This window comes from Photinus pyralis, unplaced genomic scaffold, assembly GCF_008802855.1.
Source record: "Photinus pyralis isolate 1611_PpyrPB1 unplaced genomic scaffold, Ppyr1.3 Ppyr1.4_LG1, whole genome shotgun sequence".
NCBI classification, from domain to species: domain Eukaryota; kingdom Metazoa; phylum Arthropoda; class Insecta; order Coleoptera; family Lampyridae; genus Photinus; species Photinus pyralis.
Window position 1 is genome coordinate 37,386,336 of NW_022170249.1, and position 19,986 is coordinate 37,406,321.

Genomic DNA, 19,986 nt, shown 5'->3' on the forward strand with positions numbered 1-19,986 from the left:
AATAACAAATCCGGTCACGTATTTGTTGGATCATCAGCAGTTGCTCTCGTGCTTTCGACGAAACAACAGCGTGCTCTACTGCGGTCCGATTTTAAATCGATACAAACAAGCTGCCTTTTACAAGGCAACTCAACTCAGTCTTTTAAAAGACTACGCCTCCAAGGCATTGTAAGAAAACTTATCCCATTGACGAAAGCTCCTGATTCTGGCTGTGGTAGGACACCTTACACATAAAGGGGGCCAGAGTCCGGGCCTCCAGCTAGAATACGGGGATTTAGTTCCCTCCAAACGCCCCCCCTCACATCACAATGAACCCCGTCGACGAAATCATCTCGCGTTTCGACGCACTTTCTAAGGACGATTTCCAGCGCGTCATCCAAGGCCTCGTCGCTCGTTTTAACGAGAAATTCCCTGACCCAGCCCCCCAAAAGTACGCCGCCACGGCTCCTAAAACCCCCCATGTCCCAAATTCCAACGAGTGCTCTCGTATGGAACTTTCGACCGCGGGCACCGACGAAGACGACGAGGGCCTTCAAACCCAAAAGTTGAAACGTAGGCGCCCCAGCAAGTCCCCTAAAACGACCCCGCCTTCAGCCATCAAGAACACACCGACTCCGCCAACCCAAGCCGCCGTACCCACTTCTGAAGTCAACGCCTCAACCTCCATTGCAGCCGCCCCCGAACGTATTCCCCCAGTCACACTTCGGGACAAATCCAAATGGCAAACCGCCACCGCCCTCCTAGACTCCCTAAAAATCCGCTTCAGGTCCGCGGCAAATTCCGACGACGGTATTAAAATTACCCCACCGTCGACTACCGATTACAGACAGATGACAGCCGCCTTCAAATCACATGACCTCCACCACCACACCTACTCCCTTCAAAGCGAGAAATCGCTGAAAGTCGTCTTCCGAGGCATCCCGGAATACACCACCGCGGAAGACATCACCCTGGAATTAAATTCCAAGGGATTCACTCCCTCAAAAGTGCACCAATTCCACCGCCAAGACAAAACCCCAATGCCCATGTTCCTGGTCATCGTACCAAGGGAACAAAGCTCCATTTATCAATTGACTCACATCGCACGAGTTTCTATCAGGGTTGAAACCCTCCGGAACGCGGCTTCCGTGGGGCAATGCTACCGCTGCCAGCTCTTCGGCCACGCGCAGTCCAAATGCACCGCACCTCACAAGTGCGGCGCCGGCCACCCAACCCACACCTGCCTCAAGACCCCAGATCAACCCGCTCAATGCGCAAACTGTGGAGGCTCCCACACCGCAAACCACCGCGGTTGCCCCAAGTACCCCCAACCCAAACCCACCACCATCACCCCCAGCATCCGTAACACCCCAAACCCATGGGTCTCAGCCACCCCGGCTGCTCAAGCCCTGTTTCCCACCAGCACAGCCACAAATCCAGGCAAGCAAGCGAACATAGCCGCCGTACTAGGCCAAATGTTCCTCACCTTCTCCGCGTCAAACCCCACCACCAAGTCCTTCCTCCAACAATCCCAGCAACTCATAAACCTTACCCTAGCAAAAATGGCTAACATTTTAATCCCTTCTTCCATCAATATCGCGTTCTGGAATGCAAACGGCATCCAGCACAAAATCCATTAACTAACCCACTTCCTAATCCACCACGACATCGATGTCGTCCTGATCAGCGAAACCCACCTAAGCCCCTGCATAAACCCAAAAATCCCAAACTATTCCCTATACCGCTCGGACCGGAAAGGTCGAGGCGGCGGTACCGCCATCTTCGTGCGCCGCCAACTCAAACACCACCCCGGCCCAGTTTCCCAGGCAGACAACATCGAATCCACGTCTATCTTCATCGACACGACCACTGACCAACTTAAACTGATTTCCTGCTACAAACCCCCCAACGCCCCACTGACGGACAGCGACTTGGAAAAACTCTTCGTCAGAAACTGCCCCACGGTGGCGGCCGGCGACATCAACTGCAAACACACAGATTGGAATAGCCGCGTCTGCAACACCAACGGGCGAAGACTTCACACATACATCGACAACCACCCACAACTTTCTATCCTAGGCCCCCAAGAACCGACCCACTTTCCCGGAGACACACGTCCCGACGTCCTAGACATAGCCATCCTCCAAAACGTCCGATTCCTCCCCACCATCTTCACCGTCCCCGAGCTAGGCTCGGACCACAACCCCGTCATCCTCCACCTAGGCGACCCCACGCCAAATATATACACGCAAACCACCAACATCACCGACTGGCCCTTGTACACCTCGCACCTCCAAGACTCGCTGGGGCACATCCCAGTCATATCAGACAAGCACGACCTCGACAAACACACCCAACACCTCCAATCCTGTATCCTAGCCTCCCATTCCCACGCCACCACCACCAAGACGACGCTCGGCAGACCCAAAACCGCCATCCCCCCCGAACTAAAACGCCTAATCCGCCAAAAGAACCGCGCTAAACACATCTGGCAACGAACCCTCCACCCCGACGACAAGCGCACCCTAAACGCCCTCCAATCCGAGGTCCGCACAGCTCTCTTCCAGCACAGGAACTCCACCTGGGCTGACAAAGTCTCGTCCCTAAACGACGACACCACCTCATTATGGCGTATGGCGAAAATTCTACGAAACACCACCCCCAAAACAATTCAACCCCTTCACTCGACAAACGGGCTAGTCTTCTCCCCTGAGGAAAAGGCCGAAGCCTTAGCCGACAACCTCGAGCTCCAGTGCTCCCCAAACCTTCGCGATGCCGACCTCGACCGCATTGAGCAAATCGAAAGATCAGTTGCACACCTTACGCGATCTGACTCTACCAACGATCGCATCCACCCAGCCTCCCCCCAGAAAATCAAGTCTCTGATCCGCAAGCTGCGGAAGCGAAAAGCCCCCGGCCCCGACGGCATTACCAACACTATGATCTCTTACTTCCCAATCAAGGCCATAGTTTTATCTGACCACGATCATAAACGGAATGCTCAGACTCTGCCACTTCCCGGACATCTGGAAACGGGCAAATGTCATTGTAATTCCCAAACCCATGAAAGACCTCAAATTCCCACAAAATTACCGACCCATCAGCCTCCTTGCATCTCTCTCCAAGATAGCCGAGCGATGCATCCTCACCCGCCTAAACATCGAACTAACCCGTCTCCAGCTCATCCCGCCGGAGCAATTCGGTTTCCGCCCCAAGCACTCCACCACCGAACAACTCCTAAGAGTCACAGAATACTGCTACCACAGCATGGCCAATAACCAGGCTGCGGGCGGCGTATTTCTGGACGTGTCCAAAGCCTTCGACAAAGTCTGGCATGACGGTCTGATCTATAAACTCTCGACAGCCCACATCGACCCGCAGATCACTAAACTCATTCACTCTTTTCTCACAAACAGATCTTTCCAAATAAAAGTCATGGACACCCTCTCCTCCACAAGGCCCATCGCAGCTGGAGTCCCGCAGGGTTCGGTCCTATCCCCCACACTCTATAACATCTACACCCACGATATCCCCAAGGCCCCCAACGTCGAACTGGCGCTTTACGCAGACGACACCGCCCTCCTGGCCCACTCCTAGAACATAGACCTCCTCACATCACGTCTACAATCAAGCCTCGACACCCTAGAAAGATGGCTCTCAGACTGGCTGATAGAAGTCAACGGCGACAAAAGCACTGCCACCATTTTCACGAGAAAACGCAAGCACCATCCCCGACGGCAACTCCAAATCTTCGGCCAAGGCATCCCATGGTCAAACTCATCCAAGTACCTAGGAGTCACCCTCGACTCCAAACTCAACTTCGCCCAGCACACCACAAACGCTACCAACAAAGCCCGCGGCACCATCAAGACCCTCTTCCCGCTGCTATGCCGAAACAGTCAGCTCAACACGAACAACAAGCTCCGCCTATACAAAGCCATCGTCAGGCTGGATCCACATGATACGTGATTCACGGATACGTTGTTACCACGAACCAATGGCGATCGCTTACTCTCGCAACGTACGCTGCCAAGGTCACCACGGATTGAAGTTGGTTAATTTCAACTTCAATGCGTGATTTTTATCCGTCGTGAGCATTTTTAGGTTATTTGTTTGTAAACATCGTGCAGATTTTTAAATAATGTCCTCACAATCGCAAATCGTGTACAAATGTGGTTATTGTGGATATTTAATAAATAGTTACTGTGATAACTACATGGATCATGAATGTTTTAAAGAAATAGTTGAATCCGCCAATGTAAAAGAAATCGACAAATGGAATTTGTGTGCTAATGATCAAAATGTTTTAACTTTGAGTAAGTCCGCATTAACATTTTGTTATTCAAAATAGTGTGTAATACAGATAGGTAAACACAGCTGCAATAAATTTATATATTTTTTAGAACCTACAAGTGTGGATAACGAAAACCAAATCCCGGTCGAAGAATTGCCAACGCCTGCAGTAAATCAAATCAATGACGAGTTATTAATCTCTTTGGTATATGCACGTAAACCGTTGTGGGATTTCAGAACTCCCGTGCAGGAAAGGCATGGTCTCAAACTAAAAAAGTTGTGGGAAGAAGTTGCAGTACTATTGGGAGGTAAACAGACAATTAATACATTTTGATGTAACTTCACATTGGTAAACAAAATCATTATGCTTATCTGTTGTAACAATATTATGAGAAATGTAATTTAAGATTTCTAATATAGTTGATGTTTAGGCCAGTTAATTGATGCAGTAAAAAAAAGGTGGAGGCAGCTGAGGGACGATTTCATGAGGGCCAGAAAAAAGCACAAAACATATGTTCCAAGTGGTTCTGGAGCAGATCATTTACCCCCACAGCCTACCTTTAAATACTATGAATTGATGAGATTCCTAGATGATACTGAAAATATGACGTATGTAAAGTGATAATAGCACTTAACACAATATTTTACATCTATATAGGGTAGTCATAGATATTGTCAGAATGTTTTGCTTTGTGTTTTAGAACTATTTCAAATGTAAGCTTGGGACCATCAACATCTAATAGTGGTGCTGAAATCATCCCATCCGGATCACCATCACCAAGCCTGTCCTCACACTCTGTCGGAAATAAAAAAAAGAGTTAGTAATATGCGTCAATTACTTTTTATGAGCAATCTCATAACAGATATTATTCATTATACCTATTTATACTAATACTAAAATTAAATTACGCTTTATAAGTAAGCACAGATGTGAAGTAAGTAATGCACAAACTTTTTTGCAGGAGTATCTGAAGCTCGATCTGAAGGATATGAAACTGAAATCCAGAAGGAAATATTAAAAGTAATGCAAGCTCCAGAAAGTAAACCAGATGGAGTGGATGGGTTTTTAGTTTTGCTTGGGGAAGGTCTTAGGAGATTACCATTAAGAAATAGAAATAAACTACAAATAAGATTCCTTCAATTATTGGAAGGGGAAGAAAGTATTTTGAATAATGAATAATAAAATATTTTATGTTGAATAAACATTTACATTATAATTTACTATATACACTTTATTCTGTACAAAATCCATGGCAATAGTATATTACCACAGTTACATCATTGTCTTAGTTATAGTTATATACTTATTATATATTTAGGTAGAAAGTAGTTAAAAGTCGTTACTTTCAACTTTTTCTAATTGCCAAGGAACCGCTCCCTCGCCCTCGAAATATTCAGCTAATCTATCCCTTAAATGTGCAACATTTCTACTGTAAACGTTACGACCAGATCGGCCTAGTTCAAGAAAGCCTGTATTTTGTTCTGACATACAATTTAATTCAGAATATGCATGTTCCGTGATTGGCAAGACAGTTTCCTTTTTCAATATAAAATTATGCAAACAAATTGTTGCTTGGATAATTTTTATTATAGTGGTTTCGGATGCAATTATGGGCTTTGCAAAAATCCTCCAGCGACCTCGTAGAATACCGAAAGCACACTCTACTACACGCCTGGCTCGGCTTAACCTGTAATTGAAAAATTTTTTTCTCCTATTTAAGTTACTGTTTCGAGGATAGGGCCGCATCATATAGTTTGTGAGAGCAAATGCCTCATCACCTACCACGACAAAGGGAAATGTCAAATTTCTACTGATAGGGCATTCTTTTGGGACATTAAGCAAATTATTTTCAAGTCCCATTCCAATACTGCTCATTCTAAAAACACCACTATCACTTTTTCGACCTGGAGCTCCAATATCAACCAACGTAAAGCGCATATTGGCATCCACCATGGCCATCAGGATAATGCTGTGACTGTTCTTATAGTTATAATGAGAAGATCCACTATTGGGTGGAGCCTAAAACGAAGTGTTTGTTTAGTAATGCTATGTTTAGCTGTGGATGAGATTTATGTGTAAAAATTTTTGTAGACCAACCACAAAAAAGTAAGATGATATCCCTGTGTTTCACGTTGTTGCTCTAAATACTTACTTGAATTATTACATGTTTCCCATCTATTGCTCCAATACAATGGGGGAAATTCCACTTTAATTCAAAATCTTTGGAAATATTTTTCCAATCTTCCTCTGTTGGGTTTTCTAATAGCACCTTCTCGCGTAAAGAATTCCAAATTGCTTCACATGTTTCTGCTATAATCTCTGAAACTGTTTGTGGAGCCACTCTGAAGGCATATGACACTGATTTCATACTGTCTCCTGAAGCCAAATACCGTAGTGTTATAGCTAATCTTATTTTAGGTTCAATTGGTATTCGTACCACAACTTGTTTTTTAATTGTTGGTTCAAGCATATTTAAAAGCTCGGAAAACATAGCATCGTTCATTCGAAAGTAGTTAATAAACCGACTACTGTCTTTTTCTAACTCGCAGAACAATGAATTTCCGCACCCATACAAAAGTCTTTTTTCTTCAGTATATATCGATCGAGTCCACACTTTCCTAACTGCAAATGGTTTAGAACGTTTTTTGGCGAGTTTGGCTGCCAAATAAGCCATATAAATTTTTTTAATCTTCAGCTTGTAACTTTGTTTTTGAAATACGCATGTTTTTTGTTTGCACATGGCACCAATTAGTAAAAGATAGGTTTTTGATTTCATTCTTACTAAAATACACGTTTATCTAAAACTACAGTTACAACAACTACAACACTACCTATTCGAAATTCAAAACAAAACGAACCCATAGACGACAACGGTTGCGTAACACGGAGTTTCCATTCGGATGGCGGGAAATTATGCATCCGTATTTACGCGTGCGTAGGTACGTAAAATCACGTATCATGTGGATCCAGCCTCAGCCCCATCATGCTATACGCGTCACCCGTCTGGAGCCACTCGGCCCGCACCCACATCAACAAATTTCAAGTCATCCAAAACAAATGCCTCCGCCTAGCCTTCAACGCCCCCTGGTACGTGCGCAACAACGCCCTGCATCAGGACGCAGATCTCTCCACTATCCACGATCAGCTCTACCGCAGAGCGACCCAAACCTTCGCCGCCACCCAAACCCCCTCGTCCGAAGGGCCACAGACTACGATGAAAACTACCCTTTCAAGATCAAGCGCCCCCGTACTATTCTTAGCAAATAGTAACCTCCCAAGGCCTACTGAGGCACTCTAACTAAACTCATCTCAAGTCACTCACTCAGATAACGGGGTAAAAGTTTCATAATTGGCCCATCTCACCATGTACGACCAATGACCAATGTATTTGTTGGAAGACATGAAGGCTAAACCGATTTTAGGTGGATTTTACGAACATGAGTTGCAGAAGGCCAAGTATTCGGACGTATACCTGGTTGAAAAGGTCCTGCGTCGCAAGAAAGACAAAGTGTACGTGAAATGGTTGGGTGTGGACGAGAAATCATGGATTGATAAAAATAATGTTGTTCTATAAGGTTATGATGTGTCGATTTGAATAAATAAATAAATAAAACTTAAATATTTACTTTTTATTATTGTAATTCACCATACAACATATTTCCTAGGGTCTCTTTTTCTCATTATCGTTAAAAGTAATTCTCGAGTCTTTTATAATCGAGCAATTGAGTAGAGGGCCATATTGAAGAGTCTGGTCCGCAGGTCCAACCGAGAAGTGCATCAGGATTCTCTTCGCCTTTACGGATATTTTCCAATATCCATGTGTATATCTCGCGATGACGATTGTGCTCGTGCGTATTAAATCTACACTCTACTCCCTTTTCTACGCACACATTAATAAATAATGTTAGGGCATTAACATTGGCATATTTTGCAGATTTACAAATACTTTCATTTATTACATATGAAATAATCCTTATACACACCTGCAGAAGACTTGAGTAAATTAATTACATATTGTTTGATATGAAACGGTAAACTATCAATATTACTACCACTACTACAATCACTAACATTACAGGATATTGATTTTACTAACCTATCCAGTTCAATTTTTCTCTCTATCAGTAATCTAATATTAGTTTCACATACATTTCTAGAGCAAGCACACCAACCGAAACATTCATCGGGGAGGATAATGAGGTTTTGTAACACCTCATTAATGAATGTAGTGGATGAGTTTCTCAATAGAGCTTGTTTTAAAAATTGTTTATAAATGGGAATAGAAGCTTTGTATAGCTCCTCCTCCAATTGTATTTTCAAATTTTCGCTATCCATTATCCGTATTGTTGTTGTTGTTGTTATTGTTGAGGGGTTTTCTAAAATACAAAAGGAGTGGTTAAAAGACGCGAAGGTTGTGGAATATCGACATCATCGTCGTAGTAGTCGTTAGTATGGTTGTATTAGGTAGGATTACTAAAATTACAATATCCCCAAGGCCGTGTATCGATACGATTAGCGCATATGACGCGTTTGTCATCGTGAGGACTTAATACGACCTTATTTTGTTTCAATGTGTATACGGCATGCTTCTTCGATCGTATTAGATTCTGCTCCTTTTTTATAGTTACAATATTAAACAAGGACCTTTTATAATCATCGATCGTAACGTCCCTCATACTAGATGATGTGGATCCTTTCGATTTCTTTATCAATTTTCCATCGACCTCATATGAATACATCTTTGCACGCAACCCTACAAATTCGGTCATTATACGACCATGATTTTCATCCTTCCTTAACCCCGGAATTTTTTTATTTACCAAAGGAATTCCAAACTCGTTTTCGGGATCATAATCTGATGTATCAAATCTATGAATATCTTCCTTTATAATTTCATATATGTTGGGAACGTTAAAAGCGTATATTAAACTATCGGTATCGGTGTACAACAGCTTTGCGGACGATTTTTGAAACTTTTTCAAAACGTAGTTATAATGAAAGTCGTAAAGAAACGTTTTTGAAATGTCTAAAACTGCAAATCCTGCGTATATAGGTTTATTGAAAAAGACTTCTAATCTATTCATTTCTATGATCACCATGTCCTTATCGAATATCGTACAACTATGGAAGTTTGGTTTGGATATATATGCCCTAGCGCCGTAACGTCCGCCCCATTTAGTCAATAAATGCACCTCCTTGTATTTCCGCACGTTCTCCATAAGCTTACCAAAAGGACTATTAATCATTAATTTATAGAAATTTTTATCGAACTCATTTTTCGCCCGCTGTCGCATACCGATATTTAATTCGATGTATTTTTTCAACCACGGAGACTGCTTGAACTGCAATACTCGATTTATTTTTACTAATTTTAGACCGTGCTGCACGTATATCTTTAAATTTCTATAATGAACGACATATTCGCGCTTTGGATATAAGGTTAACATCAGTTTTTTAAATTTTGAATAGAGGGGTATCATATGCTCCGGCGCCATGGGAAAATCACTATCAGATTCGTGCAACTCGGAGGGATAGTCCAAATCACAGTCTACTATGTATCCTACGTCAGCATCGTCCGGATGATTAAGTATGTCCAAATTTTCAATGTCCTCTTCAAAGGAGAATTCGCCGAAGGGCAAGAAATTACATATTGTGGCACCATAAAGATTATTAATGTCAAGGTACAATAGGTACATCGTATCAAGGTCGCTGTTATAGTCTTTCATGAACGGGTTGTTAGCTTTGGCGTATCTAGTAGAACACTGCGTTATACCGCCTCTAATCCCTTTCTCGATAAACATGAGTTGATCAATATCAGAGAAGCTCCAATTTCACGCCCGTAACTTTTAACATGGCGTCAAAAGCTAGACCCGGAGCGGTATAGTAATGCAAAGGATCAAGCCGATACGTCTCTATGCACGTATTGCGAAAGTTTTCGAAAATGTCAGCCAAAAGAACATCCGTTTTTAAATAAAGGTCGGAATAATCTCCTAATGTTTTAATGTTGAATGTATTCCATACGTTAAGCGCGTGCTCGTAATCGGCTTCGCTTACCGCTTCGTTTTACAAATTGCTAAAAAATGCATCTCTAGGCGATAACTCTGGCTCGTTTAACCTCTCCCATGAGTCGACATAATCGTACGAAAATATGCCCTTACGCGTTAACAAATCAAATTCATTCGCGTTGTCGCTATGCAATCTTATAAGGGTTTTTTTGTCATTCTCCAAATATGAGGACAATTTATCTATACTGCTACTCATAAATCTAAAGGAATCGATAAAGCGAAACTTAATACAAGTATCCTGTACGTACTTTGTGAACGAGATATATTTCTCCTTGTTTACGGGTAAAAGTTTGATTTCGCCGGGAATGACCCCGGTCGCAAGCTCTCTAATAATAAAATGAACGTCGTAGCCGCTCAGATTATGAAAAACTACAGGTATTACCTGACTATCTTTATAGTTTAGGTTACATTTACTATGAGCAACGCCGCGAAAGAGCCCCCCACCGCTATGACTATGGACTTTAACTTTTACGTCACCCTCCAAAAAAGGTTATTCGCAAATGTGGCAGTGCGTTGCACTCTCGATCCTTTTCAGTTGAGCCGAACTTAAACGCTCCATGGGAACTACAGTATTCATTATGGCGTTCGCCCATTTAGCGATATCATGTAACTGTTTAATAAACCATCGCAAATTTTGAAAGTGACTCATCGTACGAGCACTTTAAATAGAACCCTATACTAAACGGAATATGTGACTGGTAAAGCGCGGTGGCTACACCTTGAAGAGGTGTCGAGTTATCGCATTTTTCCAAGATAGTTTCAAGGTCAGCATAAATAGCAAATGGAACCTTCTCCATATGCGAATAGCGAGTAAACTCTACATATTTTTCGGTATCGTTATTGCTGTTAGGCATTCGAATGGAACACTTATTCACTTGATGACACCTTTTTGAATGCTTGTCTAATAGATCGCTCGACGAAAAATGATTTAAACATGTGTAACAGAAAAATTTTTTATGACCTCGATTCGATAATTGCGAGGAGAACAGCGCCGACATATTTTTAATCCAAGCGTAATGATAATAATCGTTGCCATTGTTGTTGTTGTTGTTGGGAGGAGATTGATTGTTTGATGACAATACCAATAAATTTACGGTTTTTCTACCATCCGTCTTACCGCTTAACATAAATGGAAGTACTTTTTTCTTAACTACGCAATATAAGTTAATGGAGAGGTGATTTAATTGCTCAAATTTTTTTATATCGGTTATTTTAATAGGAAATTGAATAGATTCGCGTTTTAGTATGTCATCAAAATGAGGATAACTACTTACTCTATCAACATTTTTGGTGACGGGATTTAAAGCAGCCACTATGGACCATAGAAAACAAAATTTATCATTGTTTCGTACATTCACAACGGCTTTCTTAGCTAGTATAAACGAAGGCATCTTTATATATGTTGAAAAACCACCTTTGCACTTCACTTAACGCCCAACCGGACTGTTTTTCGGAAAAATTTTCCAACTTGGCTTGCAGTTTATCAAAAACGTTCTCCTTGTACCACTTTTTAAGATTGGTGCCGATATCAATTACGGCATTTCTCGTTTGAAATGTTTTCATATCTACATTGAGATCTTGAGGATGGATAAAGTTACATGCCAAACTTACGTTTACCTTTAACATTGATCGTTTTAGCGCCTCACCAATTTTGCGCGCAAAGCTGTCGTATGATTTTTTTAGAAAAACTAAGGGGTCTTTATAGGTAAAGTTTACAATGACGCCGGTAATCAAACGGCCTTTAAAACAAGAATCTAAGGTGTACCACGCCAAAGTACGGAGCGGATGATTTTTTCTATCGACGGTGTCATCTATTCCACAACCCTCCCTTTTTACCGAGATATTTTTCAATTGTTGTTTTAATTGTGCTCGAAAATATTTAAGTTGGGTTAAATTCGCTTCCAGTCTTATCGGGCTTTCATTTATCTCATTATGAAGGTTATTGGTAATTGCTTTCTCTAACAAACGTATGTTGGAATCGATTATTGAAATATGTCTAACAATATCGGTCTTATTTTTTAATAATTTAATTGAATTACGCGTTAGATTAACTATGTTATTGCTTAAACTCGTAACAGATTCCATTGTACCTACCTACGATTAAAACTATTTTCCCAGAGTTCTTGTTCCTCAAAACGTAACAAAAATAGCTCGCCAGCAAAGTTGCGCGAAATCCGAGAGGCCCTCACACTTACACACACACAAAGAGACGCTTGTCGGTGATGGAATATTACGTCAAAGATGCACAGAGGCGAAGTCATTAAATCGCGGAAATTGGAGGCCTTTTATACGCTCACTTCCGAAGGACATTAATGAATACTCCCTTTCTTACATGAGTGCTCGCTATTGTTGGTGCTTTTCTAGGATGCTTCGGGTGTCGCAGGTGTCCCATGCGCTTTCTGCTAACACCATGCAAATACGTTTCCAAGGTCGAGAACAATGGAGTCGGTGTTACTGCAGTTGCATGAGTGGGGTCTGGGAATCTTTGGTGTCGCAGGTGTCCCATGCAAGTACGTTTTCAAGGACAAGAACAATGGAGTGAGTGTTACTGCATGAGTAGGTCTTGGAAGCTTTGGTGTCGCAAGTGCCCCATGCAAGTACGGAGGACGATGGAGTCAGTGTTGAGCTACCAGGAAAGCAACCTGTGAGAACGCCCTTGATTTTCACTCTTTTGCTAACTCCATCAAAAACCCTCCCCATATATAGGTGGAGATTTTTCATATTGGATAATTATTAACGTGAACGTTAAGACCATGTCTTCCTCGATGTCTTCCTTAAACAAACGCGGCGGCGCGAAATTGAGCATTAAAAAAAAAGTGAAACGAACAAGAAGCCTTACGGTGGTGGTAGTGGCGGTGGCGAACATTCGGTGTTAAGAACGGCATTAGAAAAAAATAAACCATCTAAATTAATGTCATCAATCTCATTACCGAAGATGATGAAGGACACCAGGAAAGGTAAGGCGTACTCGCGCTCGCTTTCCAACATCCATACAGTGTTGTTTTATTGTTTTCATAGAACCACCACTACAACAGCCAACAACAACATGAATGAGTTGGAGGACTTTCTGAAAGAATACGAGGGCATCGTGAGCCACGTATATGCCCCACAAGTAAGGACGATCCCTCCACCTCACGGACAGGAGCAGCAGCAGATAAGGTAAAAATTGTTCATGAAAACAAAAAACAATTTAAAAAAATTAAACAAATTTTAAAAAATTATTCTAATATATAATTGTTTTTATAGCCATCATCAGTATCCGGTACAGATATTAGAACACATCATAATTCCCGCGCCGCCGCCACAGTCAAATCAGCACGCGGGGGATGGCTTACACCAATTTCACCCGCCGCCACCGGTCAATAACACCGTGAACAACAATCACTTTCAGTAAGTTATACTTGTAATATACATTAACTCTATTTTTAATACTGTGCTTTTCTCCTTATTGTTACAGAGCTTCGTTACCAAGGGCGGGTGCAAAGGACATGAATGTTCTAAGAGACATATATCAAAACATCTCCCCAGCAGCAGCAACAGATGTGCCGCCACCACCACCACCGCTGGACCCGCACAGGTGGCACGAGCCGTCCAACCCACAAGAGCTGGCAATGGTGTCCATGCGGTGCCTGGAGCAAATGTTGCCCATTGTTGAAACGAAGCAACGAGATTCCCAACTTCTTACCGAAAGGTTGGAAAGGGAATTAACGGCATCCCGAACACAACAGCAGCATCTCCAAAAAGAAATGCAACTAATAATTAATTATATGACATTTTTAAAACAAATGTAATTGTAATTGTATGTACATATTTCAAATATACGGAATTGATGCAATTGTTATTGTTATTAATATAGTTTACCCCGCCGCAAACTTATCCAATACGTGAGTTCGAGGAATTCATTGTCGAGTTCAAGCAAAAGTGAAACGGGGCGTTGCAGCAACCTACAATGGAAATTATAAATCTCATTTCATGATTTCTCCCTGCAATAAGTATTGTTACTAAGTTACGTACCTGAGTAATGATATTCCCGAATTTTAATTTCCACAAAAATCATAATTATTTCCGTAAGCAACAACACCATCAATGAGAAACGAGTGCAAGGCCACGAAGTACAAACTGATACTGTTCTATTTTTAATGCGCGCGCGAAATTGCAGAGTTTTTTATGTACACGATCTAAAGGAGGCCCTAGACGGTCAATTATTTTGATCAAAAGGTTCATTCAAGCGTGATTAACCATCAATATGTCAAATATCACCTACTTATACCCCGCGGATGTGGTTCTAACAGGGATATTGCCGATGGGAAAATGAATAAACACCCCTTTGTACATTTTTTTTTAATACACACAACTTTACATATACTTAGTCACACAAGGAAATAATCATTTTATTTACATCATCATTGGCCTTATCTCATGCACACAAATCGCCAGTAGATCTCACAACATCAATTTTTCCATACGGCGCCAACAACCCAAAATTTCCACATTCCACTTTAATTTTCATTACCAGCTCGTCAATTCTTTTTTTCCGTTGCTGCCGCTGCTGCTGCTGATGATGATTATGAACAATGACTCTTGACATCTCGTCGGTTCTTTTTATTATGGACAAATGTCTATTCCAATTAACACCTTATATTACACCCAACGGGCTTGAGCCGCCCCCCCTCCCCCCCGCGAAGAACACAAACAATACACTCCTTTGTCTCACACTCGACTTGAAATCCCAATGGCCTTCACCATCACCCCTCTTACCACGCTTGAGCCGACACCCCCCCCCAAACAAAACACCTCTTTTCTTCTCAACACTCGACCTTTGAATTCCCCCCCCTCCTTAACGGCAATACCACTTTGACCTTGAAACGCTAACACTTCACTCATATGGCACTTTTCAATGTAAAGTGAGCCAGGATCGGCCTTACTATACTACTTATAGAAAATATGCCGCACTTCGACCACTCAACGCTTCCAGCAATCGCTTTCTATTATTCTTATCTGACTTCTATTAGAGAAAATTCATAGATATACATACCTTTAAAAATAAGAACCTATCATCAGGAGCATCGATTAGAAATTTTCGTAAATCTTCGTCCGTAAACACCAAAGACTTTTTTACCTCATATTCCTTGTTAGTACAATAACGGGAGTTCCTGAACTGACGTTTCCAGGAAAAAATTCCCGAAGTTTTTTTCTCAACGATTTTATATGTATTTTGAACCGCTGAATCCGAATTTTCACTTTGCTAACACGCCAGAGGTGAGCTAGCTAACTGCGGCAGCCGCAAAAAACCGCAAATTATTTGCGGCATTTTTACATTTTCGCCTATAAATCAAAAGAAAAACTACTCTATACAAAATTGTAGTCCGCAAAATTTTATACATTTAACATGTAACAACCAAATCTGTAGGACCAACCAGACCGCCGCCAGCGGCCGCGCCAAAACGGCTACTTTTCGCGCAACTCTTGGAAAATGCAAAAATAGTGCTCCGACATATCTATTTAATATAATTTTTCATTTCTTATCAAGTGGTGGTATTGGTTTTTCATTTACATGCACTTTTTGACTTTGAAAAGTCACATGTGCTAACCGCAAAAGACGCAAAATCATCAAAGTGAAAAAAAACAACAAACAAGTGAGTAGTTTGATATGTCTATCCCACTTTTTAATCTTTAACATTGCCTGCAATTTTGAATGAATGCACCATACCGTTGAACATTTATATGTTATATTATATAGGCGTTTTTTCGCGAGATACCTTTTATTCAACGGTATCTGAAATTACTCTGGTATCTGATACCGGTGCGTTTTCGCGAGAGTAAAATTTCAATGTATGACGTCATTGTACGTCACCGTTTAAGACCTGGTTATAAAATTCAGTTCAACAGGGGTATACTTGTTGATAATTTTCGGTCAAACTATTCTAACCTAAAAATATTTTTATTTACGTTTAAAAGTAGTTGTTTTTGTAATGGATGCAGTCCAAACTTATGAGTTTACGCTAAACTATTGTGGGGAGGATGTTACGGTGCATCATAATGATTTAGACACCATTTCAATTTTATTAAATGGTGGGTATACCAATAATTCGGTTTCAGAATACGAAATAACTTATACTTGTAGATCCTGTGGCAGCTGAACAATACTTAAGGACAAATGGACTCATTAATACAGACACTACACCCTTTTGTGAGGAAACAGAATATTTAGATACCGCCGAGGATACCGCAATTAATCACACTCCAACTGATCACACCTCAGAATGCAGCAGTGTTCAAGCAACGTGCAGCTCTAATAATAACAGTAAGTGCAAAAGAAATGAGATATCAAAGTGTAATACCTTCTATTATATCATTTCAGATGCAAGGTTGTGGAGTAATAAAAGAAAAATGACCGAACTAGATATTGAAGCCACAAGTTTTTTCCTCGGACAGAGGCTAAAATACGCTAAGTCATTTGACGACAAGAAAACTAACAAAACGTCGCTCTGGTCAAAAATTGCGAAAGAATTAAACGATAATGGGTACACGGTTGGAGAAGGAAAAGAGGGGGCAGAGAAATGCAGGCAAAAGTTTGCGAACTTACAGCGGCAATACATCTCTCACCGAGATCATATGAAAAGGACAGGAGAAAATACCAAAGATCCCCCAGCTTTTTTTGACGAGATGCATGGAATCTTAGGGGCAAAACATAAAGTTGATCCAGAATATGTTTTGGATTCTAGCAATATAAGTGCGCCCAGTAGTGAGGTTGAGTCTCAAGAATCGATTGAAGCAAATAACGAGGATACACAGATCGAAAACGTTTCATCGCCGGAGAGCGTAGAATCGTTGCCCAAATCGGGGAACGTAACCCCCACTTCCATAAGGAATAGATTTTCAGCTGTAAAGAAAACGTGCAAACCTGTTACAGACAATGCAGTATCTTTAACCAAATTATTAGACGATCAATTTAAGGCCGATTTGGCTCAACGAGAGCAACATTTTCAACGTTTAGACGAATTGCTTTCTGTACAAAATAATCAAAGAGATAGAATGCTGAAGCAATTCGATGAAATTATCACATTAATTAAAGATAAGAAAAACAAAGACCCTCAAGAGGAAGCATAAATTTTATATATTGTTTGTTGTTTAGTATAGGCACAACCAGGTTATCTGTGGTATGGGTAATGTAGTACGAAATAGTTACTCTTTTATTAGTTATCGAGAGATCTCATGTTATTTTTTATCTTTTTTTATTATAATCAATCGTTTTTATATTACATTATTTGATAAAATATTTGCTATGCGTCCTCGTTTTTCTTTTCCTAAGGCAAACTGTTGTCTATCAAAATCCCTGTGCAGCACACCGTCCTCAATCGTTTGTTTATTATCTTCAAACTCTGTTGTCCATTTGTCGTGGTTTATGTAGCAAAAATTGTGTAGAACACATGAAGCACTTATAATTTCTACAGATTTGCTTATGGAATAGCAATTAATAAATTTTAAGCGCCGAAATCTCCCCTTTAGAATACCGAAAGCATTTTCAATGCAGACGCGATCAGCACTTAATAAATAATTGTGCCTTTTCTCTATGCTGCTCAGATTATTATGTTTTTTAAATGGAGTCATTATCCACTGCTTTAAAGGAAAAGCGCTATCTCCTATTAAATGATGTTCTGGAGTAGGAAAGAACTTCTGTGATCCATATCGTTGAATGTAGGACACCAATGGCGACGCAGAAAAGACCTACATTATATTAAAATGTACTATGTGTGGTGTGTAATACTACCAAAAGAAAACCTTACTCTAGAATCGTGGGCCGAGCCGGGATATCCTATAAAAACATAGGTGAAAATTTTTCCAGAGGAACAAATTCCCATCAAGTTGATAGAGTGCTGCTGGTATCGATCAGCATAGCTTTCGTGCTGTGATTCAGGAACTGTTACATTTATATGGCAACCGTCAACTGCACCCACAACACCTACAATATTTTAAAGTGGAAGCCAATTAATAATTATTTACTAACAATACCTGGATAATTCTTGAATCCACTGACAATGTAATCAAACTCTTCTTGATTTTTGGGCCAAACAATATACTTTGTTTTTAATAAATTTGTGATGTACAAAAAAATATTCACTATGTTCATTACAGTTGAAGATACTACACCAAAACGATCAGCAATACCATGTAAAGTATCTTGATGACCCAAATACCATAAAAAAATTAGGAGACATTTTTCGGGATCAGTTGGGTAATTCCCTCCTCGATATTTTTTCCGAATTAAACAAAATCTATCATATTTAATGAGTTCCTGGAGTAGAATATAAAATGTATTTTTTCTCAGACGAAACAATTGAAAAAACACATGCTCGTGGTACTGGTGCAACCACACATTGTGATTAACGTTTTGCTTTGCATGTTTATTCCGATGTCTGAGTAACCCAACAATTTTTGTGGCCTTATTGCGGTAAGTATGTATATAGTTTGTCATTATCTGAGAGTGCTCAGTCTCCCACATCATGTCAATATAAAACTTTAAATAATGATTTAATAAGAGAACTGGCTCCATTATGAAGTATTTCTAACCTAAAATCGATCAGCTGACTATGTTGAAACCACATGAATAACCGTCCCATTTTCGCGACATACAACGGTCACAGTGAACGCTAATAACCGATCGGTTATATCATATAAGACCGGGTATCTCGCGAAAAAACGCCTTAAATTTGCCCCAGTGATCACATGACCTTTTGCACTGTATGTTCTGCTCACTCCTGAAACGGATAATCGAACGCACCTAAAATATCAGATAATATCCCTAGACATGGCTACCAACAAAAACATAGAGTAATATCCATTATTGTAATACAATTTAGGTAGCGTTCCATTTAAAATAGCCAAGTTGTGTCTTTGTGCTTTTACTCCGAGTTTAAAAATGTTTTTTTGAAAACACCAGGGTACCCTAATGCACACTTGCTTGTAGAACGCGAACAAAATGAACTTCAAAAGCGCCCCTGGTGGCATTTGTACTTTAGTACTTTACATTTTTGAAACATTACCAAATAAGTTGGCAAAGACATATCTTGTCATTTACAAAAATATATATAATATATTCCATACTTTTCAGACACTGTATAAATAGCCCTAAACAAAAGTTGTACTACCAAACGACATATCTTAATGGTATTTTCACCATTAAGCCGTACTGTGGTAAATGTAATCTGTCCCTAATTATCAAGACACACCGGTAATTACAATACAGGTGCATTAGATTAGGGAATAGCCTCGGAATATAACGAAAGTACAAACCTCCTTGTTGTTCAATCTTTTTACTTTCGCGTGCCGCCTTTCGTTGATCAGCTAATAAACTAATTTCCATAAGAGCCTTACTCTGTTGTTCCGTAAGGTTATTGGTTAAAGCTTGATACCATTCTGGTTCTGTACTTTGTAGTCCTGAAACAATTAACATGAAAGCTCAGAATACAAACGCAAATACTCACTTTGCATGACTTCTTTAAACACAAAATATTCATCAATTTCGCAATTATCTTCGTCGAGAGGAGTGGTATAAGTTTCCAATGCGGTTTCCTCATTGGGTTCATAATCTGAGTCGGAATCACTATCTTCCTCATCGTCGTCTGTGATATTCGCTGTGATTTGCAT

The 19,986-nt window shown here is 40.7% G+C and overlaps 3 protein-coding genes and 1 pseudogene across 3 annotated transcripts; 2 read left to right on the top strand and 2 right to left on the bottom strand.

Annotated features, from left to right (window-relative positions):
• Window positions 1-308: 308 nt before the first annotated feature.
• Window positions 309-2,957, top strand: LOC116160619 (annotated as a pseudogene).
• A 672-nt stretch (window positions 2,958-3,629) lies between these two features.
• LOC116160637 lies at window positions 3,630-5,452 on the top strand. Its single transcript, XM_031473890.1, has 5 exons — window positions 3,630-3,764; window positions 4,343-4,580; window positions 4,704-4,881; window positions 4,974-5,089; window positions 5,235-5,452. Exons 1-5 carry the CDS (start codon window positions 3,630-3,632, stop codon window positions 5,450-5,452), a joined length of 885 nt encoding a protein of 294 aa, XP_031329750.1.
• A 12,104-nt stretch (window positions 5,453-17,556) lies between these two features.
• Window positions 17,557-19,048, bottom strand: LOC116179199 (protein ALP1-like). Its single transcript, XM_031498918.1, has 3 exons — window positions 18,352-19,048; window positions 18,126-18,301; window positions 17,557-18,066 (listed from the first exon to the last, which is right to left on the bottom strand). Exons 1-3 carry the CDS (start codon window positions 18,890-18,892, stop codon window positions 17,593-17,595), a joined length of 1,191 nt encoding a protein of 396 aa, XP_031354778.1. The 5' UTR covers window positions 18,893-19,048; the 3' UTR covers window positions 17,557-17,592.
• A 420-nt stretch (window positions 19,049-19,468) lies between these two features.
• Window positions 19,469-19,986, bottom strand: LOC116160646 (importin-7-like). Its single transcript, XM_031473899.1, has 2 exons — window positions 19,824-19,986; window positions 19,469-19,776 (listed from the first exon to the last, which is right to left on the bottom strand). The coding sequence occupies exons 1-2, from the start codon at window positions 19,984-19,986 to the stop codon at window positions 19,484-19,486; spliced, it is 456 nt and encodes a 151-aa protein (XP_031329759.1). The 3' UTR covers window positions 19,469-19,483.